Consider the following 26,112-nt stretch of genomic DNA (forward strand, 5'->3'; position numbering starts at 1 on the left):
GGGAACAGCGTGCAAGACTCGCCTTCTTTGAGAACTGATCCTCTGAGATTTGATTGACAGCTGAAAAGCTCTAATGTCGCTGGCTAAGCCGGGGGTGTATTTAAGGGAGGGAAGGAGGGAGGGTGGGAGGAAGGAAGAAAGAAAGGTTTTCATTCACAAAGAAACTGGACGTGCGCCCAAGGAAATGAGGATTCAAGTTGACAGTGGCTAATGGGAGGCTTGGCGGGAAGGTGGTGGGATGAGAGGCGAGCAGATGCAGGGGTGACTTTTCAGAAAGCATCAGTGGGTCAGGAGGGCCCCTGTTTTAGGTAGACTTCCAGCCTGCGGGGCCAAGTGCCCTACCAGGAAGGAAATGTGTCTTTACCGCAGCCCCCTGTGTGATGGTCCCACTTCTGGACTCTGCAGGATGAAGAATCTTGGACCCATCCTCGAAAAGCTTTCCGGGAGACTCTGTCATCTGGAGATTTGTTGTAGAAAAATTTCATGTTTTTGTTTGCTTCTGTCACACAAGTATTTTGATTACCAACATGGCCCTGGCCTTGCGGCTTCCCAGGACCGGCCCTCCTGCCTGCCTGGTATCAGCCCCCCCCCCCCCCCCGCCTGCTTGCCTGCCAAGTTCCAGCCCCAGTGGGTTCTTACTCCCCCACAGGCCCTGCTCTCCCTCCTATGCGCTTTAACATGATCTTTCCCCCCCCTGTGGCTGCTTCTCTCTCACCCGTCCCTTTGCTTCACCTTCCTTTACTCTAGATCCTTTCGGTGTTGTGCCAACCTGCAGACTTACCCACCCGCCCCGGACCCCCAGACATCGCTAGTGTCACACCTGCAATGACCTCCTTTCTCCATTTCCCACCCTTGGGCAGAGCAAATTACCACCTGGTCGTGAGCTCTCCCAGGCTGGGGAATTTGATGTACCACTTGCTCGCGGCTGTGTTCTCCTGCGCAACACAGTAGGCACTCAGTAACAATGTATTTAGTGCTTGCACGAGGGGACTTGATTTGTTTCCCTGACTGCAGGGCCATGGTAGGAGGGAGATTAATGGAGGAATCTACATCGATTGGTGATCAGTGGAATAAAATGATTCCATTCATTTGCCGCATAGGGAACACAGCTATGCTACTTCAATGTTTACATTGGTAATTCTGTTACATAAGCGGCCTCCTTGAGCATATTACAAAGAAGGCTAGAGATAGCTTTGACTATTATCTAAAGACAAGACCCCACCCCTTCCCAAAGAAAGCATTGCTGGTTTGTTGGTATATAGGTATATATTCTCCACCTTTTTTTTTTTTTTTTTTTTTTGCATGCTCTACTCACTGCCAGGTAACACGTAGGTGTTGGGTTTCCTTACCTTTACAAAATCTGTTTGCAAACACTGTGGGGGCCGCGGTGTGCTGCAGTCGGCTTGCACGAGCTCCCAGAGCTGGCTGTGCTCCTCTCTTCCCAGCTTTAGACACTTCTAGGCAGCTTAAAACTGGCCATGGGTGGAACTTATAGGAAATCCACAAACACCACGAGCCTGGTGTGTTTGGAAAGCCACTTGTTGTTAACCCATGTGCCAGCATGCCACTATTTGGGGGGCTTTTGTAAAAGAAGATGACTCCACAAACATTTGTATACATGCCTGCTTATGCAAAAGTGGGGAGAGCTTCTCTAGGGAGATAACGAGAAGCCCCAATGCTAAATCAGTCTCAGGGTGCGCGGGTTCAATTTATTTTTAAAAAGGGGAACCGAAACTGCGTCTAACCGTGCCATCCACGGTGCATGAGACCAGTTCACCCACACACCTAGAGGGGTAACACCGAGTATCGCGTTTTCGTTCGCATTTCCCTGAGGTTGACCCAACTCTTCATGTGGGTATTAGTCCTTTTTATTTCCCCTTTATGAGTTTTCTTTCTCTTTCTTTCTTTTTTCTCTTTCTTTTCTTTTATTTCCCCTTTATGAGTTTTCTTTCTCTTTCTTTCTCTTTCTTTCTTTCTCTTTCTTTGCACCTTCGTGGTGCAGTTTTGCTCCCGGCCTCCAGCCAGACACATCTTCGAGAGTGACTCTTTGATTGATCAGGTGGAAAATCTCTTCTCTGGGCTGTAGCTTGTCCTAGAACTTTGTTTGTAGGTAAATTTTGTCTTCAAGAAAGTCCAACCTTTGAAGTTGAACATACTGAAGTTCTACCTACTGGCCTGTTGCAGACAAGCTCTCCTAATACACCATTATGATTTATTGTTCTCACCAGTCTGGGGCTGTAAGGACACTCCCATTTACAGAAGGAGAAACTGAGGCTTGGGGGAGTAAAGGGTGGGACAGGATCTGTGCCTGGGTCTGTTTGACCTCATTATCACTTTGCCTTTGAGCCAAGGCTCCATGCTGCTCCTGTGGTGGCCCCTCGGGGCCCCTGCCAGCGGCTCCCAGCACTTCTTGCTGACTCTGCCCGCTGCTGGGCATGTTTCAGCATGCAGATGTTCCCTGCTGGGGTCTTCTTGTCCTTCCAGGTGGTCCCCTTGGATCAGCCTTAAAATAGCACCAGGCCAGCTCTCCTCCCCACATGCCTCAACTCTGGTCCATAAGCAACGCCTCCTTCCTGTCAACAAATTCCAGATGCTTACGTTTATCCTAATACATTAGCATCTATCCTGTTGACCTGCAGAAGCGTGAAATGTGCACTGGTCCTCTGGTTCCCAGACTGTGGGGATCTGTATCAAGCTCTCTGAGTAGGTGTGCCCTGTCCGGATGAAAGGAGGTGACATGTCTTTTCTCTCCTCCACTGAAGCAGGCACAAATAGAGACTGACTTCCCAGCAAGGACTCTTTGCAGACCTCTGCACACATGCTCTCTCCAGTATCCTTTCTTCCCTCTCCATCTGCCACCATGTGACTCCCCTAACTGATCTGAGGGTCAAGAGCCATGGTTCTCACCCTTTCCCTCCTAAGCCTTGCTCTGAGTCCGGCCCTTGACGTTTGTTTGAAGGTCAGTTGTGGCCCCTGTCAAACTTCACTTTTTTTTTTCATATGTTCAAATCCTGGTTTTTACTTATTTATTTATTAAAGATTTTTATTTATTTGACACACAGAGAAGTCACAAGTAGGCAGAGAGGCAAGCAGAGAGAGAGGAGGAAGCAGGCTCCCCGCTGAGCAGAGAGCTGATGCGGGACTCGATCCCAGGACCCTGAGATCATGACCTGAACCGAAGGCAGAGGCTTAACCCATTGAACCACCCAGGCGCCCCAAACTTCACTTTTAATAACCCATAAAAACGGTAGTTTCTTTATGTTAACCAACTGGAATTTAAATAAAACCTTTATTTTTATTTATTTATTTTTAAAAATTTTATTTATTTACTTATCAGAGAGAGAGGGCAAGAGTGTGAGCACAAGTGGGGAGAACAGCAGGCAGAGGGAGAAGCAGGCTCCCCACTGAGCAAGGAGCCCGATGCAGGACTCGATCCCAGGACTCTGGGATCATGACCTGAGCCGAAGGCAGACACCTAACAACTGAGCCACCCAGCACCCCTTAAATAAAAACTTAAAAGAATGCAAAAAAAAAAAAATCCAAATCTAAAAATATAAAACCAGAAAAAATGTAAATTTAAATCATTTTACCATTAATGGTGTAAAAAATGAGGTCCTTTGTTTCATGTGTGTTAATTGAATGTCATAATCAAAGATTCATAGTCAAGTATACGAAGAGTTTTCATTAACAAATTCTGTTGCCATTAGGAGCAATGGTTGTTTTCATCTTCAGACCAGAGCTTCCCCACTCCCAATTAAGTGTGCCGTATTTCCTTCCGTCTTGACTTTTGCAGCATTTAGGACATATAACTGAAGGATTACTTGAGTTTTGGGGGTTTTCCCCTTAGTGTAGTATAAATCCCAGGAGGACAGAAAGCCTGTCTTCCTTGCTGCAGTGGCTGGAGAGTCAGGGACGCGTCTCCCTCCCTCCGGGCTTCATGCTGAGTCGGTGGATGGACGGTGGGTAGAGGGATGAGAGTGAATGATGAGCCCTAATGTCACTCCCAGACCTCGAGGACAGAGCCCTCCCTCTCATCCCTGTGTCTTTGGGAGCCTCACCTGGTCCCCAGTATTGATTGCTGTGGTTGAGAGCAGTTCCGATCGATACGTTGAAGTTTAAAGCACAATAAAAGTCATGACTCCTGAAAACGAATGTTCTCGTTTATCTTCCGTGAAGTAAATGTACTTCACCTCAGTTTTCTGAAATATGTACCGACGGCTGACCACGTTTTTATAGATCGGTACCAATGACACTAATAAATTTCTGTTCATTGTGTGGCTGAATATACCAGGCATTGTGCTTGGTATTTTGTAAATATTATAAATCCTGTGAACAATGGAGGAAAGTACCTCTGTTCCTATTTGCAAAGGAGGAGTCAGGATCTCAGAGAGTGTGTAAGTGGGCAGAGTCAAGGACTTGGGTGTTTCTGAGTCATTGTTGTAGTTGGGTTATTAGTTTTATTTCCTCAAGTGGGTAACCAGACTTCTCTCTCTTTTTGTCATTTTTTGGTAATGGTCAGGTGAGAAGGAAATTATTAGTATTATTTTTTATTAAAAAGGTCAGTGAGTTAATAGTTTTATACTCTTGTCAAAACTAATAAAACATATGTTTTAGTTCCGTATTCGACAAGTATCTATCAAACAGCGACTGAACCTGCTTCGCAGGCTTTAGGTCTGTGTGAGCGGAAAGAATGCAGCGGGCACCGAAGACTAGTCTAACACAGGAGGCGGCCATGTTTATGCCCGCTGACAGAGAGGTGCGCTGTGTAGTGAGAGCCTGTAATCACGGATTTGATCCCACTAGGGAGATTAGAGAATATTCCTATGGAAAGAGATGCCTGAACTGAGGGCAGGAGGGTGAGCAGAAGTCAGCTGGGTCCTCAGGGAAGGGAAGTCCCACTGTGGGACCAGCATGGGCGCAGCTGATGTGGTGACGCGGAGGGACTGGCTGGCCAGTGTGGTTGTAGAGCACTGAGCAGAGGAGCCGGGAGCTAGACGAGGACAGAGAGAGAGGTGGGGAGGGCTTTGAGGACTCTGTGAGAAATTGCTTCCCTTTACCCTAAGAGGTATGGAAAGATTCTGAAGGCTTTTGATCAGGGGAACAGCTTGGTCCTATCTGCATATTGGAAACATTCTTCTCTGGAGACGTGGTGGGGAGTCAGTCCTCCTGAGGGGCAGGCGGAGTAGAAGGAAGTCCCTTGGTGGTCCAGGTGAGGGGCAGGCAGAACGTCGGCACATCCAACGGGGGCTGAGATGGAGTGAGGCGGGAGCATTTGCTGGGGGATTACGCTTGGGAAATGAAGGAGAATGTATAGGCATGGTTCTCAGATTTCTGCTCACACAAGAGACCGGATCCTAGAACACCTTACTAAAATAAGGAATCTTGGAAGAGAAACCAGTTTTTTACCTTTTTTGTTCTTTTTTGTTCTAGTGGTAATATGGGAAAGTTACACTTAAAAAAAAATTTTAAGTAATCTCTACACCCATTGTGGGGCTCAAACTCACAACCTCGAGATCAAGAGTCACACGCTCCAACCGAGCCAACCAGGCACCCTGGAAAAGTTATTTTTAACAGGTTTAATGTGTGGTGCCTCTAAAAATCCAAGCGGAAGTTTTCAGGTAGTCAACTAAATGTACAGGTCCTGAACTTAGACATAAATTTCTTTGAGTGGCCATATGTCACATTCCATTTATGCACTAGACTCGGAATGCAAACAGGCAAACTTACGGCTCTCCTAGGGCTTCCCTTCTGGTTGGAGGAAAGACCATCAACAAGCCTCTGGTGGTATTGCCTTTTGGAGCAAAATAACCCCCTGGAAGGGAGGTAGGAAGCGCCGCGGGGAGTGTAGGCATCTCTGACTTTCAGAGATGTGACTCTGACACGAAGACAGAGAAGAGCTTCCAGAGTCAAGAATGAAACTAGTGGAGCTTTATTCCCAGAGGCCAAGGGAAGAGCATATTTCAGGGAGGAGGAGTTGACCAACATGGCAGGAGCCTGCTGGGGACTGAGCCTGACGCAAGCTCACACTCGCCATAAAATCTGAGCCGTGTGTCGGGTGCTCCCTTGGTGGGGATAAGGGGCCAGAACGCAGGTGGATTTTTGTTTGTTTTTTGTTTTATTTCGTTTTAATTTAATTTTATTTTTTAGTATTCCAAGAGTCATCGTTTATGCACCACACCCAGTGCTCCATGCAATACGCACCCTCGTTAATACCCACCACCAGGCTCACCCAACCCCCACACCCCTCCCCTCCCAAACCCTCAGTTTGTTTCTCAGAGTCCCCAGTCTCTCATGGTTTGTCTCCCCCTCTGATTTCCCCCAACTCCCTTCTCCTCTCCATCTCCCCATGTCCTCTGTGTTATTCTTTATGCTCACAAATAAGTGAAACCATATGATGATAGACTCTCTCTGCTTGACTTATTTCATAGTCTCCTCCAGTCCTGTCCATGTTGCTACAAAAGCTGGGTATTCATCCTTTCTGATGGAGGCGTAATACTCCATTGTGTATATGGACCACATCTTCCTGATTTATTCGTCCGCTGAAGGGCATCTTGGCTCTTTCCAGAGTTTGGTGACTGTGGCCATTGCTGCTATGAACATTGGGGTACAGATTACCCTTCTTTTCAGTACATCTCTATCTTTGGGGTAAATATCCAGTATTTGGGGTAAATATCCAATATTGCAGGGTCATAGGGTAGCTCTGTTTTTAATTTCTTAAGGAACCTTCATACTGTTTTCCAAAGTGGCTGCACCAACTTGCATTCCCACCAACAGTGTGAGAGGGTTCCCCTTTCTCCACATCCTCTCCAACACTTCTGTTTTTGTGGGGAGGAGGGAGGTTGGCAGTGTGAGTGGGGTAATGAAGAAGAATGGGCACCATAGACATCCGTTGGCTGAGCTCATTGCTCCAGGAAGGAGGAAGGTAGGGTAGTGACTGGAGGGGCTTGGGGTTTTGACTTCTGTATGTGTTTTGTTTCTAATGAGAGAAAACTGACTGTACTTAATAGTCATTGAGAAGGAACTCGTTTAGGAGAAGCTGAATATGTAAATTAAGAAAGATATTGAAATGGTCATTAAAAGTTTACTTCTTCTCCAAACCTATGCCAGATGCCATCCATGGCTGCTGAGATGAGCCACAGCATTGCTGAGCCCCAAGAAACTCCCCAGACGTGCGGACCAGCAATGCCAAGACGCTGGGTGGTCCTGGGGTGTGTGGAGCCGGGTGCATGGTAGCCCAGCACTGGGTGGGGCTGACTGCCCGGGGCGTCCAGCTGTCCCCCTGTCCCCAGACCCTGACAACTTAGACTGGCACATGGGTAGCGGCCATGGTGCATAAGCAGCAAGTTGGCAGGATTACCTCCGTGCCAAGGTGGGGATGTGAAGACGAATGAACGTGACTTAGCAGGCCATCTGGTGATTGATTCTAAAGCTGCAGTAAGTGATTCTGAGGACTAGGCTAGGTGTGCGCTGATGTCGGAGCCGACTGGCCGAGCATTGGCTGACACCCAGGCAGGTGCTGCTCTGACTTTCAGGGGCCGGTTACAGAAATTTCTCAGACACAAAGGCATTGAGAGATCCTTGGCGAGGGTCCTTCCGTGCCCCAGTGGGCATCAGTGCAGGGCGGGGAGGGGCAGAAGGAAGGGCCCTGGACTGGGATGCTGGATACTGGGTTTCACTGCCGGGGAGTCTCCATCTTCCTAAGCCTTCTGGTTCCTATCTGTGAAATGGGTTTATAGAACTATGTGGTTTTCTTTTCATTATCAGCCCCTCTATTGAATGAGTGGATTCTCAGACTTAGAATAGCAGCTCAGAGATGAAAAGGGAAAAACTACCTTCCCTCGTAAGGACTGGGGTAATCACAGTCCCCAGGATATCCTTACCCTTATGTTGCTAGACTCCTGTTGAGCATTTAGTTTATTCAAATACTCACCTTGGTCACTGGGAAGACCCAAATGACCGGCCTATTGTCTGTGCCTTCACATAGCTTATAGAGGGTGGGGAAGCTGGCGGTATGTAGGTGGGGTAAGGTGATTCCAAGATGAATAAGTAGAAAGTGGACCATATGGGGCACGACAGAGGTGTGAGAAAGACAAAGTGCTTCTTACTACTACACCAGTTCTTGTCTTATCAATCACAATGGCCCTTTGGAAGAAGAGGGTCTCGTGATTTATTTAGATGAAGAACTTTAGGCTTAAGAGGACAAGTAATTTACAAGTGAATGGAGCGTCTGAACTTGAATACAGATCAGATTTGGGAACCTGCCTTCTTGTAACTGCACTAAATGGGAACATCTCCAGAAAGAGGTGACATTTGAAAGGTCATTGAGACACAGGCATGATTTTGAGATGAAAATGAGGCTTTCGATTCATTAAAGAATATTAATTGTGTGCCGTTTATGCCAAGCACCTTGCTAGATGCCAGGAGCACAGCGGTGAGCAATGCACTGTGCAGGCATAGAGAAACCTTCAGTCTTGTTACAGAACACTGAGAGCTGTGCCTCTGCACGACGGGTGTCCTCCACAAGCTGGTGCAAAATGTGCCGGGGACAGGGCAGGGGTCAGCTATCCCTGCTGGGCTTCCGAGGGGGAGAACTTCCAAAGGAGGGACAAAAATAATAAGCCTTGAGGGATGAAAAGTAGAAAGCTAAGGGGGGAAAAATGTCCGGGGAAAAAGAGTATTCAAAAAATATTTCTGGGGTGCCTGGGTGGCTCAGTGGGTTAAGCGTCCAACTCTTGATTTCGGCTCAGGTTGAACTCAAGGTCGTGAGATCGAGTCCTGTGTCAGGGTCTTCGTTCAATGTAGAGCCTGGTTGAGATTCTCTCCCTCCCTTTCCCTCTGCCCCTCACCCTGCTCACGCTCTCTGTCTCAATACAAAAATAAAATCTTTAAACATATATAAAAATAATATATATTATTATTCTATAAGCACATTATTATTATATAATATATAAATATATGGTAATATAATACACAATATATTATATATAAGTATATAAATATAAGTATATAATTATATGTTTATATATATACACATATATTTATATATTACCCACTTGGGGCAAGCACTATGCCAAGCAGGTCCGATGAGGAAGAACTCGTATTTGGCATGGTGGAAGTCGCCATGAGCTAACAGCTCCTGACCAAAAATCCAGAATTAAGAACGTGATTAGAGCACTGAACAATGATGCTCACTGTGCCCCCCGCCATGGCCAAGCAGCCTAAAGAATCTCTCGAGTGCTCCTCACACCTTCTCAGCAGAACTGTATGACTGACCGACATACCGTATTGATCATCTGTGACAGGTGAGTCGACGGAGGGAATCACAACCTTTAGTCAAGGAAACACAATGATGATGGTCTTTGTTAAGAATAGGGGCTGTTTGGAGTCTAGTCCTGCACGGGCCCTGGATTCTCAATACGTTTGATGAGCGGGGTGTGTGTGTGTGTGTGTGTGCACGCACATGTGTGCGTGCATGTACGTGTGTGGGCGAGCAGTGGCTCGAAGGACAGCACCCTCTGAATGCTAAGCGGGCTCGAAGAGTACATGTATGGGGTCCAGAGGTGAGGACACTCACTCTAAGCCGTGGCCGTCAGAGGAGGCTTGCTCACAGCGAGAGCGTTTGAAATCGGTCACAGGGACGGAGAGGGCTCACTCTGGCGTCAGGCCCCTGGGCTCCTGTTCCCTGAAGTGTCAGTTCCAGCTAAGCTGGTGGCTGCTGTCTAAACTCCCGCTGTGCCCGAGATGGTCCGGCTGTGGGCAGGAGCTGGTGGGGCAGGTGCAGATGAAGAGGGAGCCCAGGGCCTGGTCAGGGAGTGTCCTGGGAACCCTTCCGTCCTGCACTTGCTGCGTGTGGAGTTGAAGGTCAATTACCGGGCTCGGCGGGGGCCGGGTCTGAGTCAGGATGACCCCTCGTGATCCAGATCCCCAGCTGGGCTGAGACTCTAAAGGCAGGCAGGCCAGCAGGAGAGCCCGGGGTGCTCAAGGAGGGCTTGTTGAAGGAGGGCTGAGTTGGAGAGGGGAGCGCTGGCCCTGGAGTCATTCCTAAGTCCTCACATGGACCAACTACATTTCTGTGGCATTTGCCGCTGACGTCCAGCAGCAGGAGAAGGAGCTCTGGGAAGGAAGGGGGATACGCAGGAGCATCCATGTCCCAGAGGACCAGCTCAGACTACTCTGGGCCAGGCTGGGGTTTGGGGAGGAGGTGAGGGATGAAGGCGCAGGTCTCAGTGAGGATGGCTGGGCTGGCCTGCACGTGCTGGGAAGGTGCCTGGTTCATTGGAATCAGGAGTGGCCTTCTGCCAGGGCTTCTAGTGTGCACAGCCGTCATTGTAGCCCCTGCCCTAAACTTTCCAGGCACCCCGCCCCCTTGGCTCCTTGGCCTGGCCCCTCCCCCAGGTCCTCACATCCCTCCAGTCCTTAAATCAAGGCGGTACACGTGCACAGCAGAGGGCGGGCAGGATTCCGCTCATCACTCCTCTTGGCATGGATTCCGGTGGGTGGGCACCTGTGCTCACAGACTCAGAATATCCGGCCCCCTCATCCGGTTACAGGCACGGCCCAGGTGTGCGCCCTAATGAGAAGGATGGAGGAGTCCAGTGGGAGAAGTGAGATAGAGGAGGACAGGGTCCAGGCGAGAATGTCCTGTGAGGGGAAAGAGCTCCACTGATTCATGGCTCAGGCTGGGGCAGGGTTGGGGCAGCCCTTGGAGGCAGGAGGGGGCTGAGGCTGCTGATCTTACTGGACTGGTCAGTCGTATCTCAGCCCCGGGCAGCAGAGCTGCCTCTCCCTTTGGAGGGACCCTCCGTCCCTGTGGAAGGAGAGGGCAGAGTGACCACCTGCTCTCAGCTACTCAGTGCTGACCCTGGGAGGTGGGGTTCTTGCTGTTGTGGCAAGTCACACCTGCCTCCTGCAAGCTGTGGCTTCCCGTTAAGGCCAAGGTCACTGTGGGCTGGGCAATGGCTCTGTCCTCCTGGGAACATATCGGGGCCCATCATTGGGCCTGGGCATGGTCACGGCAGCTCCCACAAATATCCGATTAGCTCCAACTGTGGCCGCTCGTCGTTCTCCTTGGGAAGCATATGGCTGGGGCAGATGGCTCAGAAAAGTCTGAATCACATAAACAGGGCGCTTTGTCTCCCATTTGCTCTCTCCTGATGACTTACAAACAGAATGGGTTTCAGGATTACAAAACGGGGCTTTATACCCTTCTCAGAAATCCGCACGTTGTGCCTTTCAGGTGAACTTAGCACCTGCTGCTCGCAGTGAGAGCATCGTGAGTTGTAGCAGGGAACAGCCAGCCTCGGGAGCTAGCTGCTCGAGCTGAGGTTCAGCCCGCTTCCACAAATGTTTATGAAATGCCGCTGCCAAAGTCTTAGGGGTTGGGTCACTCGGAGCTTTGGGCAGCCACACATTCTATAAATATTTGCTGAGCCAGGAGACCTCACGCAGAACTGGCTCTGTGCTCAGCCCTCCCCTTGACGGAGGACGCAGTTTTTATTCTGAGTGCCACGAGGGGTGATGGTGCACCGGCTTGTATTTTATATTAACAGACCCAAGCGTGGTAATAGTAGAAGCGTGTTCAATATTGAGAGAAAATCCTAAAACGACAGAGAAGGGATTAGATTAATCAGAACCACGTTTTGAATGTGAATTTGCAGGATTCCAGATGACTGGCTAGGGGGTGAGAGGACAAATCAAAGGTGACCAGGAAGCGTGGTGCTGCTCTGGCTAAGAGCAGGGGGAGAGGCACATCTGGGAAACAAAAGCAGAGGTTCTGTCTTGGGCGTGTAAGTTAAGTTTAGGGTGTGTATCCGACATTGAAGGAGTAATGTTTTGGGGCCAAGGGACCGTGCGCAGCCACACAGGAGAGAGATGGGGCTGGCGTCACACAGTTGAGAGCTCTCAGCGTCTAAGTGGTACGTGCAGTGTTGGGGTGGCTAGGGCCCCCTGGGGAGAGAGAAGAGCCCATAAAGGAGGAAAGACGTGGGTTCAAGACCGCATGGGGGTCTGCAGTGCAGAGATGGGGGCGGTGCAGGAGGAGACCCCCCATGGGATCCAGGGGAAACAAGGTGGCCAGCAGTAAAAAGCTATAGTTACTGTTATTTTTGCTCAGAACTGAGGCTGGGGGCGTTAAAATTCACCCCAAATCGCTCAGTGAGGAAAAGGAGACTCTCCGTGTTCCTCCATCCTTGCAAGCCATGCCCCTGCCCTGGTTCAAGCCTGCTCTCTCCCCAGAGCTGGGGGCACTTGGAGATCCCCCTTGAGCTTCCCCAAGTGTTTTACTAGCAGCTGGTAAAATTCTGTTGTGAGTCCTTTCTACAGTCACATCTGTGACACACCGCTGTCCACATAGCCACACTTGCAAGATGTTACCCTCCCCGCCCCCTCCCCTCCCCCATGCTGGGTGCTCTCACAGGTCCTCTTGTTCAATCCCTGCAGCCCTGCAACAGGAGTCCTCTCTCATCCCCAGTTCACAGGGTAGGAAACTGAGGCTCACACTCGGGGATGTTCCTTGTTCATAGGAGCACCGTGGGCCGATAGCGGAGCCCAGGGCAAACACATGGCGTTTCACTCAAATCCTCTTCTTGTCCTTGCAAAGGCAGGAGGCTGTGTCCTGGGCTCAGCCATAGTTGGCCGGTGGTTAGGACAGATCTGCGGGAAGCTGGCTGGGTCCCTGGAGTCTGTTAGAGGTGACGTGCTGGCCTTTTACATTTGAGATTACATAGCCCTGCCTGTGATTGGCTAACAGAGTGTTATCAAGAGCTGGTCTCACCGGGCTCCCTCGAGTGGGTAGGTCGCCATGGTTATAATTAAGGAATTAAGCCTGCTCGGAGGAGGTGGGAGAAAGCTCACTGCTGAGTTGCAGTGACGGCCCTTGTTCATTCCCAGGAGGTTAAATGATGGTTTTTGTTTGTTTGTTTGTTTTTGCCTTCCTTGGTTTAGTTTCTGTAAACATGAATTTCTGCCAAGCCTTGGTGTCTGCTGCATCACTTGATTCTTTGTGCGGAGTAGGCTAGGAGTCGCATATCCTGGGTGCAGGAACTATTGCTGGCACTCAGAAACTTCTGACCACGCCTCTCCCTTCCCCCTGCCCCTGCACTCGTTAGTAATGACGTCATGGATGGATTCTTTGCATATCTGAGTGACTATGGTATGCACAGCCCAACACTCTATCATCCTAGGGCATCCCTTCTGCAAAACACAAGGGATGGAGTGATGTGAGTCCAGCGAGGATAGAACGAAGTTGGGAAATGCTGGACTAAATGTTGGAGAAAATTCCTTGCCATTGTTGTAGCATCACCAGGGACTGGCGTTTTGTCCACCATATGGACATAGGACCTACGAGTGATAAACAAACTTAGGAATGAAAGGATGAGACAAAAGCTCGAGATTCGGAGTCCCTAACACACCGTCTACTGTATTTGATGCTGAGGATGCAACTTAACCTGTGATCGTCAGCTTTCTCTTGAGTAAAATGAAGACTCTCATACCCAAGGTCAAGTGAGATGAGGGATAGAAGGCAGCCAGAACTCAAGCCAATCCCAGGCTAGCGTCTATGGAGCGATTTGCAATGCATGATCAATTCTGTATTTATTACAGTTTATGGAGAAGTGATGTTTCCAAACCATGTAGTTAATAAATAACAACGTCTGGGCTCAAACCCAGTTTGTTGTACGTAACTTGGAGCTCGGTTCAGATTGGTTAAGTAGGCCAGCTACGATGTTGTAAGTCACGCAGTGTGTCTGGAGAGATGAGAAATGCGTTCAGACGGGAGAGGTCCTTGGAAGTGAACCAAGGGGTTGCCCATGCCCTGCTCCACGGACAGGTGTACGAGTTAGATACACCCCAAAAGGGACTCTGACTGTCCATTTCTGAATTCCACCGTCTTGCATAGGACCTGACACATAGCAGGTGATTAATAAGATTTTAACGACTATGTGAGCATGTTTTATAGCAAAAGCCACAAAAACATATTAATCTGGGAGTATGGGTAAGGCATAAACTCATATCCTTGTTTATTAAAGCAAAGTGTTCAATATGCCATGGGCATCCCATATGTTAAGTAGAAAGCAAGGGAAGCATTTTTATCTTTTCAGATGGCAACACAAATGACAACTACAACAGCCTTTTATTGATGTCAGCAGCATGACGTGCTCCCAACACTGAAGGTGCAAGCACATCCGCGTCTCGCCGGATATCCCACAGAAGTGCTTTTGTGTCTAAGTGCCCTGTTAGCAGAAATGCCAACCCACTAACCCGCTTCCCCCGTCTCATATTGGCTGAGGAGCTGCGGGTTACACGATGAAATGGGATCCTGTTTGAAAGCCAGGCGGGGAAGGACCTAGCCCCGATCCGTCTCTTGCTACTGGGGCTTCACATGGGATACGGGTGTTCTGTCGAAGGGTCCTTTAGAGCTCCAGGAAGTCTGTAGCCTCAATGGTGAGCTCCTTGCTGGTCCAGTCATCTGCATAAGGCTTGGGGACCCTGCCTCAGGACTTCCAGTGGTCACTTTTTAGGTGACATTTACATGCTCAGCCATTGCTATTCAAAGCACAACCTTTGTGCCGAGTTAGATGGATCCACAGAACTTTCTAGCTCACAATGGAACCCAACCAGCCCTTCTACTCATGAACCGTTGGGCCATGGTGAACAGCCGGAGTTGTCATCCTTGAGCCCAGCTTTCCACAAGCTACCTTTAGTTCCAGGAAACAGGAGTGCCTTATCCACAGTATGTTAACACATCTTGGGTTGGGTGACGTCTGCATGTCCAGTGGGTCTCCCCACTTGCAAATTCCCAAGTCATCAGAGCCTTGGCTGTTGGCTCCCAGAGGTTATGCCTTCCCTGTGTGGATTGTTTCACTTGTCCTCTTGTCACATGTGTTTCCAAGGAGTGTAACAGCTTGGATGGAATCACAGAAGGACATGTCATATCTCTCTAGCTTCACAGGAAGTGTTCCCTGGTACTACCAGCCAGAAAACACTGAAGGGATACGGGAAGTCCTTCTGGTCATTCTCTCGAGAAACGGTGCACATCTGCTTCAAGGTGTTTTTCTTTTCTGCTTATTCTTTGAAACGATTAGGAAAAAGAAAAAAAAAAAGTTTGGCTTCAAGGTGACTTTCTGTCCTGCCTAGAAATAGCCAGAGAACCAACTGGCATCAAGAATGATTATCACCTTCGTCTAATTAGGAAATCTGCTCGGGTTGGGAGAATTTTACAGTTAAACATACTCTCCTCATCTCATCTGAGGCTCAGATTCATTGTGGAATTTAGGCAGGGCAGGACTCTTGCCTTCTTTAAGCTCAGATTTAACAGGTTGCCCAAGGCCATACAGTGAGAAAGTGTGAGTGGGGAGGCAAATTGAGAAAGGAAGTTTGCCTTACTGAAGGAGGTCCTGTTTTATTTTTTTAAAAGGTTTTATTTATTTATTTGACATAGAGAGAGTGGGAGAGCGCACACAAGCAGGGGGGAAAGGAAAGGGAAAATCAGGCTCCCCGCTGAGCAGAGAGCTGGACACAGGGCTCTATTCCAGGACCCTGGGATCATGACCTGAGCCAAAGGCAGACACTTAACTAACTGAGCCACCCAGGTGCCCCCGCCCCCGACTAAAGATTTTATTTATTAGAGAGTGAGTGAATGACCTTGAGTGGCTCTTAGTCTAACTTGGCTTCTCCACTCCTGTGAGCTCGGATGTATTGGAGGGCCCTCACATTGGAATACAGCCTCAGTCTGAAGAAATTCAGTGATAGCTTCTCAGCATCTTCTTCGGTCAGCTGTCCACATCTCACCCAGCTGCTTCCAGGCCTGGAGGGTTGGAAGAAGTCTCCTCAGAGTTTTGACTGTTGAGCACAAACCTGATTCTCCGGGGAGCCCCTCTGTGCCGGCAGAGCCATGGCCATGATCTTGGAATTGGAGTAGAGTAAATGCCCACAGGAGTGCTGCAGGCTTGCCCTCCGGGGCAGGGCGTCCATCCCAGATGAACAGCACCTACACTGTGTAATCTGCTTTCCCTTTCCATTCCTTTGTCTTCCTTCCCCCAACTTCTTGCCACTATTTCATTTGCCCTTAAATTTCCAGCTGTCCTTTCACATACTTACATGTGGTACCAACCCTGAGACACACAGAAGCAGATAGATATTTGGGGAGACTCTAGTCTATACCTTCTGAATGGACCCCATGAGTGGAACTCCAGTTACCAAGTAAGTAAAAGCATTCTAAAAAGATTTGACCCCTCAACGAAGAAAGGGCTCTTGACCCCTCAACGAAGAAAGGGCATCATCCTGGATGTCCCCAAGGTCTCTAAGGTGGAGAGAACATGCGCGTTCCTCGTCTCTGGGTGTCCAGTGCCTGACCCATACAAGGAGGGTGAGCCAGAATAGTGCTCTAAGGGGAGCTCCATGAAATGAGCTGAAGAGCCGGGACTAGAAATTCCAGGAAGAGGCCTTGCCAAGGAGAAGAAAGCCACATTTCCTTCAGAATGTCAGGAAGAGGGACCCAAGTAATGGGCGAGGTATCAGTGTGTGCATTGTCACGGTTGAGGGAAGATTCCCCATGGGGATGAAGGAGGCAAGCATTATCTCTGTGATGCCCACAGCTCTGGAGGGTGTCCGTGATCAGCGAGCCTGCCCTTGTAAGAAGACCTCTGCTTTATGCCCTACTTACTAGTGATAAGAAAAGGACACAGGAAGTCCCATAGAGCATGGGAAATGCCTCATACTGGGCCTCATGGGGGCACTTTGGGATTTGGCAATCTGTGAAATCATGGTCTAGTTTGTCAATCTGCTCAAAGTCTGAGGAGTTTAATCTGCCATAGAAATACAGCCAGCGAGCGGCGCCTGTGTGGCTCATTGGTTGATGACGGCTCAGGTCGTGATCTCAGGGTCATGAGATCGAACCCCACGTCATGCTCTGTGGTCAGTGGAGAATCTGCTTGATATTCTCTCTCTCTCTTTGCTCCTTCTCCTGCTCCCATGTGTGCGCGCACTCTCTCTCTCTCTCACTCTCTCTCTCTCGTCTAAAATAAATTTTTAAAATCTTAAAAAAGAAAATGTGGCCAGTGGAACTGTATTCAACAGAAGATGCTCAGACCTTTTCCTAAGCACAAAGAGTCATCCCACCGCACGTCGTACACTCAGTATGTACCTGGTGTTAGGAGCTTGATTTATTTTATGCTTTTATGTATGTATGGATCCCAGGAGGTCAGGGTGGATATGCCCATTTTTCACGTGAAAAGCTGCGGTTACAAGGGGTGATGTCACTTGCCCAGAAAGGCCGGTGATTGAACTGTTTTGCTGGCTGTCCCTCCTGGTACTAGACGGCTCAGTGCCGCTCTGGCCTTCAGAGTCGTTACCCTATCCATCCTCGGCCACGGTGTCGGGCTGGCTGATAGATCAACTAGGCCTTGACAGTGATAGAGAAAGGGCTGGTGCAGCAAATAAAAACAGAAAGGCATCTGCACCCCAGGATCACTTCTACTTAAAAGCCACATCAATTTGAATCCAGCGGGTCTAAATAGGTCTGCATTAGCCTAGCAATTCTCTTTCCTTCATGACGAAGTGCAAATTAGAGCAGACACATCTGAGCAGCCTTGGTAACGACCTGGGATTTCACACGTTTTTCTTCCCTCTGCTGAAGCTACAAGGCAGGTGTTAGCTTGGGTGTCACTCTGCACTGGGGGCTGAGAGCGACCCTTTGTTCCCGTCTCCCTAGGATTCTTCAAGGCATCTGAGGACAATGCACAAGGCACTTGAGCTATTTTTCTTTGCTGGTTGCATGGATTTTTCCTGTTATTTTCTGGGCTTTCTTTGCAAACATGCCATTTCTTTCTTCCTGTGGTGACTTATAGAGGATCAACCTCTTTGCTAGGAGATGGGTACATTTTGTTCCTTCACCTGGGGCTTCTTGGTTATTACATAGGTAGACGTGAGGATAAATTCTCATGATGCCTCATCACATACAAATACCAAGACTCCTGCCTCTTCTATTGAGCCGTGGTTCTCTTCATCTGTAGTGAAATCTTCCCTAGCAATTTCCTGGAAGGATTAAGAAAATGTAACGTACATGAATGCATGTTAGAAGTTGCAAAGTACTGCACGGCTGGCCATGTTAAGCATAGGTAATCGTTACCTATTAGCATTATTTATTTGAGAATGTTAATGAGAACATTAGCATTATTTATGTGTGAATGTTTTTTATATTTTCCCTAACGTGCAGTCTGTGTGTTAAGTGGTTCTGAGAAATTCACCTGTTTGCTTTCCATAACTTGATCAGCAGACACAGGCAAGTCTCTCGTCCTCATGAGACAGACGTGTCTCCCTGAGGTTGAACTCAACGTGCAGACAGGGTTTAGGGATTAGGGTACACTTGGAATGCTTTGAAAGACACAAGAGTTGAACAAGGTCCTTTAAAAACTTGATGTCTAATACCATTAGAATTCACTTAACCTGAAACTCAAGACAGAGTGTTCGCCACATCTTACATGTTATGTGAACAACATTTTCAGGAGAGAGATTCTGAGGGTACAAGGAAGTCCTTGGAGAAGGAAAAGAAGTGTTTGTCTTTATTTCTCTGTTCTTCACTTCCTCCCTGATTTCAGGAGAGGAGGATTACGGAAAGCCTCACAGAGGAGGGAACATGTGAGTAGGTGAGAATTTGAGTGGGCACTGATTTCTAACCAAGGAGCAGCGCACAGCAAGATCAGATCACGTGGTTTGTAAGGAATCAATGAGGGTCTTCTGAGATGACTGGCTAGTTCCCGCAACAGAAATCTTTATAGGGTGGGATGTCATTCTTCTGTGGTTTTCATGTTTGGACACTACAACGTGTTTGGGGGCCGTTACCGTCCTGGAGCTGGACTGACACTGGAGGAGGCCATAGATACGGGACAGGCCTGGAGTTCACGGGCTCTTCCTCCTCCTTGTTTTGCAGACAGCAGCAGCCTGCACTCAGCCTATGCCCATGAGAACGCCGTGCACAGCAGGGTCTTTCAGATCTTGTACAGGAACGAAGAGGTCTCCATAAATGACGCCGTCCTCTTCCGGGCTCATTTGCTCTTAGATGGAGAAAAGGTAAGTCACGCGATCTGCCGCCAGCCACAAGGGCTTTTGTATCCGTAGCTGGGTAAACGGGAAGTGAAGGAGAAGCCATAGATTTGCTCCGAAGTCCGACAGGATTCATGACTTTAGAGAATCCACACACTTACTTATTTATGCGTTTCATACTTTTTCTTTTATCCATATACTTCCTCCTGCCATGTTCTGAGCAGTTTCCATCAGCTCCCTGACTGACGCTTTCGTTCATTCTTCACGTGCCCATTTGATTGTTGGTTCTGGGGCTCTGTCAAGGAGTCAGTCAGCAGACACCCACTGGGTATCTGCTCTGTGTGGGGCTCTGTGTTGGGCCCTTGGCTGGGGGACAAAGCGACAGGAAAGGTGGCAAGAACTCTACCCTTGAGGGATTGGACACAGGGATAGAGAGCAGTGCCCTGGTGGGTGACGTGCCCGATGCTGGCTGAATGTTCAAATGAACAAAGGGCCCCCAGGAGGGAGAGATGTAGGCATCAATGGTCCCAGCAAGGAGCTGGCTTCGAGATGCACAAACTCAGAGTCCCTCAGATGGAGGGAAGTGGAAAGGGCACCCCATGCAGAGGGGGTGGGCAGCTTGAGAAAAAGCCCATAGACCTTGGGGATCTCATTCTGTTGGTAGGAAACTTGATCGAAAATTCTCTATTCCTCAGGTTAACGTATTTCGAAGAAATATCTGACGTCTCAGTCACTGCCCCCACTTGCCCAGTCCCACCTCCACCCCCCATCCCCACAGCCCAGATGCTCATGTTTTGCTAGAAGACCTTGAATGACGTGGAAGTCCAGTCCCATTTTAGGAAAGTCGGAATAGAGGCCTGTCCCCCACTTACATTCCCTAAGTGGTGTGTACGGCGGCTCCTGCTGGCCAGGTGACATCTTCCTCCTCTCATGCCCCGTGGCTTTCTGTCCACGTCTTTCAGGGTCTGGGTGGTGACCAGGTCCCATTATGTGGCCGGAGGAGAAAAACTCTCCCTCATTCTTCATCCTTTTATCATCTCTCTATCCCTCAGAGACGGACAGAGTACTGACTAGCACCTGTTAGGGACTAAAGCTAGAATAAGAAAATATCCCTGGTGTCTTGGGGCTTGTATTTTCACTGCTCGATGAGTACGTTACAGTGAAGTGAAGTAAACCATGGGCCACCATGTCCCTGAGCCTCGCAGTGCTTGCCGCTCGGCTTACTCGTCTATAAGGAGCACCCACCGGGGCCCAAGATTGGGAGTTGGCACCCCCGTTGGAGGGCCTGTGCGGCTAACACTGGACCAGCGTGCAAGAGAGTGCTTGGCAGGGCGACTGCAAGGCTTCTGCTTCCCTATCACCTGGAGCTCCTGTTCCTACTCAATGACCTTCACATAAGATGACGCTTATCCCCTGGAGGACAAGGGACGGGCAGGGAGAAGTCAGAACTGAGTGAGCTCCCAGTGCCGAGGAGCTGGGTGTGCTAGGAGCTCGGGGAGACGGCATCCCTGGGGGAGGGCACAGCAAGGACAAATGCCCTGAGGTGGGAATGAGGTTGATGTGCCCCAGCAAAAGCGATAAAGCCAAGGTGACTTGCACCGCGAGTGGAGGGAAGGAGCAGGAGTTGAAGCTGGAGGAATAGGTGAGGCCGGGCCGAGTGCTGTCGGCGCAGGGGGGAAGACGGGGCTCATCCTTGCTGGTGGGAGCCACTGATTTGGTGTGACAGGTGGAAGGGCACGATGTTTATCTTAGATCCTGCCCTCACCCCCTCCCAGTCTGTGAGCTTCTCAGGGCTGCAGTCTCCTCTCCGTCTCTGCAACACCGGTGCCTGCCATCGGACTCGGTCAGAGACACCCAGCAAGCGTGAGCAGATGACTTGGTGAATGAACAAATTCAATTCAGAATCCCTCCTTTCAGGGCCTTTGGAACCCCCTTCTCTCCAAACAGAAACCTGTATCTCCAGGGTGCCCTGTTAGCCTTCAGTTACCCTGAGCCTCGTCTCCCTTGCGCCATCACAGTGACCTTGAATGCTTTGTCTGTAACTGACATCCCGGAAACCCAAAGCAGCTCCCGTGAGCTGTGCCCACGGTCTCCTGACGGCTGGTGCACTGCTCCCCACCTTCCCTACCTGCTTTGGACCCCAGAGCCGATTGTATGCATTGCCTCAGAGTATCCTTACCTTCTGGTCTCTCTTTGGGTTCAGCTTGTGAGAGGCCTGGCGGTGACTGGAAGGAAGGGGGGAGAGGGGGATCCTTCCACGGGCTCCTTCCTTGCTGGGTCCGAGAGGGCTGCTTGTCCTGTGTGCGGAAGCCTGGCTTGTGAGAGCCAAAGGTACACGTCTCTTTCCACCTCCCCATTCAGCGATGTCCCATTCAGCTGGAAATCGGTTGTGGTGGAAATATTTGTACCAGAGAAATCGGCAATGCTGCCAATCAGGGTTTTTAATTTTCCTTCTGAGACCCGGTTGTTAAATGTTTAGCCAAGGCCTCAGCGTAGGACAGGGGGCTCACTCCACATAGCTTTCTCCCCATTTCCGATAACCACTCCCTCTGACTATGTCTCCTGGCCCGGGGCAGCCCAGGCGTCCTGCAGTGACCAGCCCTGACGCCCCGGCCCTCGTCTGTGGCTCCCCATACCCCTCCCCACCCCCTTGTGAGTGAGCACTTTCCTGAGCCGCACGTAGTCTTCATTTTGAGAGCGTCCTCCGCTTCCTTCCTGCCCAGTTTAGGAAGGGAGCGCTGAGGTTATTTTGAGTGTCAAGGTCTCCAGACAAGGCCGTGGACTCACACACGGCTCATCCAGATTCTCGCAAGAGAACGCCGGTTTACTTCTCGTGGACCCTTGTCATTTGCCACGTTGACCTCAGAGCCCTTCTGGGCAGCAGCTGTGTTGGGAGGCTGAGTTTGGACATTGCTTGGGTGTCTTCATCATCTGTCATCTGAATTTACTACGTGCTCCCACCCCAGTGATTTGTAGCCTTTCTCAACGTCCAAGTTCAGCTCAGGTGAGGTTGTAACAAGCCTCGGTTTTGAGGTTGAATAGCGAGTCCTTGTGACGATGCACATTGCTTCCTCTACCGAGTCACTCATCTCTATAAGCCAGTGATTTGTTGCAGCATGGGGGTAAACCAGGCAGTGGCAAACAATGCTGCCCCAGTCAGTGACAGTTAGTTAGTTAGATACGTCCATAAACACTGTGTACTGAGAATGGAGTCATTAGCTCTTTTTCATGACGACCTGTGTTTGACCACCAAAACACTGCCTATAGCCACTTGGCCAGAGCTCGTGTTCCCGCATGCAACAACCCACACTGTGGCCACGGACAGTCATCTGACGGCTACCCATCAAGCATACAGTTGCCCATGCAGTGGGAAATGCAGACACGAAGATCGTGTCTGCACAGTGAGGGCACGGGCCGTGCAAGACACGGCCATGGACAGAAGCCATCCCAGCTTACGGCTTACGATAGGTTGTTTCCATGACAGTTGCGAAGAGTGAGTGTGAAAGTAGGATGACTCTTTCATTTGCATACGCTCTTTGTAACCACTCAGAGAACCTGGGAGGCTCACAAATGCATAGACTAGTAAAAGGGGGAAAAGAACCACAGAGTTAGCCGGAGTAGAGAAAAAACATGGAAAGGGGGCGGAAAAGCCTGGGAGCCCGGGATGAATGTCATAGACCAAAATACACGAACGGGGCCCTGGGCATTGCTAACGGCAGCTGGCACAGTCAGCGCTGAGCTTCCCAGCAGCCAAGACAAAGAGGGAAGTTCTCACCAAGCAAGATGCTTGGTGCCCTGAGAAGGAGGAGGAGCAGATTACACCAAAAAGTCTTTCTCGGCAAGATTGCATTTTTATAGGCTTAAAAAAAGAAAGCATCTCTCGAAGTGTGACCCCTTCTCATAATCACACCCCAGAAACCCTGCGTACTTGTTCACAGCGCAGATTCTTGAGCCCGTCCCAGACCTAGTGAGCCAGGCAGAGGGAGTTGATTCAGACTTGTGAATCTTCCAGGGATGTGTGGAATTTCCACGGGAGGCCGTGAAGAGCTTTCGAGACCACGGGGAGCATACTGAGGGCAGGGAGAAGCTATGAGGTGGACGGCGGATCTGGGGAAGAAACATCATTTCCGGTGGGGTAGGAGACGGCGCTGGTGCGAGGCCGGACAGGAGTGTTGAAGACTCAACACACAGCCCAGGTGCCTCGCTGAACACCATAGCTTACCTGTGCTGAGGCGCCCTCAGGAGTCAGGAGGAGGAGATCTGGGATTTGGAAATAGAGAAAGTGGGGCCCAATGCTCCAGAGCATGGAGGCAGAGCTCCGGTCCATGCGTGCTGGTAGGCACCACGGCAAAGGCAGGCACGGTGGGGATGGGTGGGGAGAGGGAGCTGTGTTTCAGCCGAGCGCAGCCCATAGACCTGGGCTCAGGTTAAGCAGAGGGGACACGGTACATCTTGTAGTCAAGGAAGGTCAGGGGCGTTGACTGCATTTGGCCAGGAAATGGGCTTGGGGTCCATGGACAGTCCAGGGTAGTTAGAAGAAGACCCGATTCTTTTTGGGGAGTGGTAGGAATCCAGCTTGAGTCGTGATAACACCCTCAGGATCTTAACACAAATACCGCCTTGCAGCTATAAGGTGTGTGTTGTGTGGCGTTGGGCTGAGTGTTTTGCTTGGGAGAGCTCACCGGATCATCACCACAGTCCTGTGATGTGTCTTACAGATGGGGACACAGAGATGTAGGGGAATTTAGTAACTGGAGTGAAGTCATGCCGCTAGCAAGTGGTAGAGGTGGGACTTGAACCCAGGCAGCCTGACCAGGACATCTGTGTTTACGAGCGGTATGCAGGCCTGTGTGTGGAGTCAGGACAAGGAGGGTCCTGGGAGGGCAGGGGAAGTCCCCCAGGAATTCAGATATAACTATAACTAGTATTGGTTGAGCATGGTCTTTGTTCGTCCACTGCGTTCAGTCCTCTTTGTGCATCTTCTTAGTCAAGCTACAACAGTGTTATCTAAGAATAAAGGTCATATTTACCCTCATCCTCCAGATGAGAAAACCAAGTTAGGGATGTTCATTGGCCCAGCGTAGAGCCAAGAATGGCACTCAGGTAGACTGATTTCCACTGTTACCTTCTTTCCGGGCTGCGCTGTGGCTCAGGAGAGACCCTGAGAATGGGGGGAAGATGCGAGAGTCACACTACGAGGGGTGTCAAAACCACCCGGGGAGAGAATGCATACCCCAGCAACTCAGATGAGACCGCACAGAAAGGCCAAGGAAGCAGATGAGCCCTTGACCGAATCTAGGCCGTGGGCCTCACTCACCAGTTGACCTTGGGAGAGCTGAATTGGGAGCTCGCTACTATACTGAGCCTCAAGGTCCTCATTTGGGAATGGAGACAGTATTTCTGAATTCACGGTTTCGTCCACATTGAATAAGATAGAATGGGCATTGGAACTCCCAGGAGCTCCTCTGCAAACACTAGCTTCTGTTACTGTGTCCAGAGCTATATACCACATGGCTTGCTGGTGCTAGACATTGGCTCTGAAAGGGAGGTGATGTCTTTAACTAAGTAGGACAGAGCAATGGAAGGGCACACGTACAAGTGTTCATGGATGTTTGCATGTGCAAATGTGTGCATGTGTGTGTAGCCTTCTCCATGTGCCCATGCACGAGGGTGTGTGTTTGGAGGGAGGGGAGGACAGCCAACAGCCAAGGGCAAATTGGGTGGCTAGTGAAGCCAGTGACTTCATTTTGGAGCCTCCTGGAATTAAATTATTGAGACATCAGTAAAGTAGCCAGGCTCAATCTAGCCGCAGCTCATCCTGGCCCGGGATTCCTCTCCCGGTTCCAGGGGATTTTCAGCAAGTTTGAAACGAGCTTGCAGTGAATTTCTGCCAGCCAGCATGCTCAGGAGGTGGTTAGGTGGCCTTCCTTTGCCAACCTCACTTCCTAGGAACGGGTGGCAAGAGGCTCCATTGCTTGGGTTGTGTGTACGAAGCAAGGTTTGCGATTATGCAAAACAAAGCTAGAAGCGGAAGTTATTCATAGCACTTGGATCCAGCAAAATGTTAACTTTTAAAAGCTTTTTTTTTTTTTTTTGAACAAATTTTAAAACCCTGGGGACCTAAAGATAAATTCCATCCATATGTCTCTGCTGAGTTATGCTTAACCAGGAACGTGTTTCCAGAGATGCCTTTGGGTAAGAGATTTCCACCCCTGTGGGATGAGGACATTTGCAAAGAAACAAAACCCAAAAGGAGTGGGGGTGGAGAAGAGCTCTATTTATTCCTCGGGATACATGAATACTTTCTATGCGGCAGGCTCTATTCCAGGAGCTGGGAATCCAGAACGAATTAAGACTACTCTCTCCCTTAATGGTGACTGATTACTGTGGACACGAGGCAAGAAAATGGCCAGGGGGGTTTGGCCACAGGCCAGTTGGGGATTGTCCGTGCATGCAAGGAGCCTGATCCAAAGCGGGCTTCTAGATGGCAGCCCTGTGTTGCCAGATCCAGGATTTTTTTTTTTTTTTTAATAGAAGCTGGAGACTTGTGACAGAAATGGGAAGTTGCCTGATGTTTGAATGTTTGCAATTTGTGAGTTGCAACTTGCAGCTTTGTGCAGACTGAACAAAATGTGTCTATGGATACAATCTGGCTCACTGGCTTCCAGGTTAGAAACCTGAAGCAATTGTAATAGGAAGCATTGAATGCTGAGACAGAAATTAGAAACCAGCATTTTGTGGGTTTCAGGGAAGAAGAGCTCCGGCCAGTCTAGCATGGGGAGGAGCCCGAGTTCTGGTCCAGGACCACGGTGCTTACCTGGGTTTCTCCGTGGAGCAGGAGCAGCAGGGGGGTCTGGTTTTTGGCAAGCAGTCTTCCTGGAGGTGGGGGAAGGGTGTTCAGGGGAAAGAAGAATGAGGGGTGCTAGCTTTTAGGTGTGTGTGGGAAGCTGGCAGTTAGAACCAATAGATCCCTTTGCGAATTGATGAAAACAGGGAAGTCACAAAGGAAAGCAGCTGTGGGTAGGACAGGAAATGCCAAACTGTCCCAAAGTGTAAATGGTTGAGTATCCCAAA

At 49.6% G+C, this 26,112-nt stretch overlaps 1 protein-coding gene across 2 annotated transcripts in view; it reads left to right on the forward strand.

Annotated features, from left to right (window-relative positions):
• The window catches only part of FAM135B (family with sequence similarity 135 member B), a 278,770-nt gene that overhangs the window by 167,008 nt on the left and 85,650 nt on the right, over window positions 1–26,112 (forward strand). For both annotated transcript variants that reach the window (XR_006815335.1, XM_045981336.1), the window contains exon 4: window positions 18,926–19,065. Coding sequence is in view for 1 of the 2 variants with exons in the window: in XM_045981336.1 (XP_045837292.1) it covers window positions 18,926–19,065 (140 nt within the window). In the remaining variant the exon portion in view is untranslated. The remainder of the gene's footprint in view (window positions 1–18,925; window positions 19,066–26,112) is intronic.

Source organism: Meles meles, chromosome 1 (genome assembly GCF_922984935.1).
Source record: "Meles meles chromosome 1, mMelMel3.1 paternal haplotype, whole genome shotgun sequence".
Classification (NCBI taxonomy): domain Eukaryota; kingdom Metazoa; phylum Chordata; class Mammalia; order Carnivora; family Mustelidae; genus Meles; species Meles meles.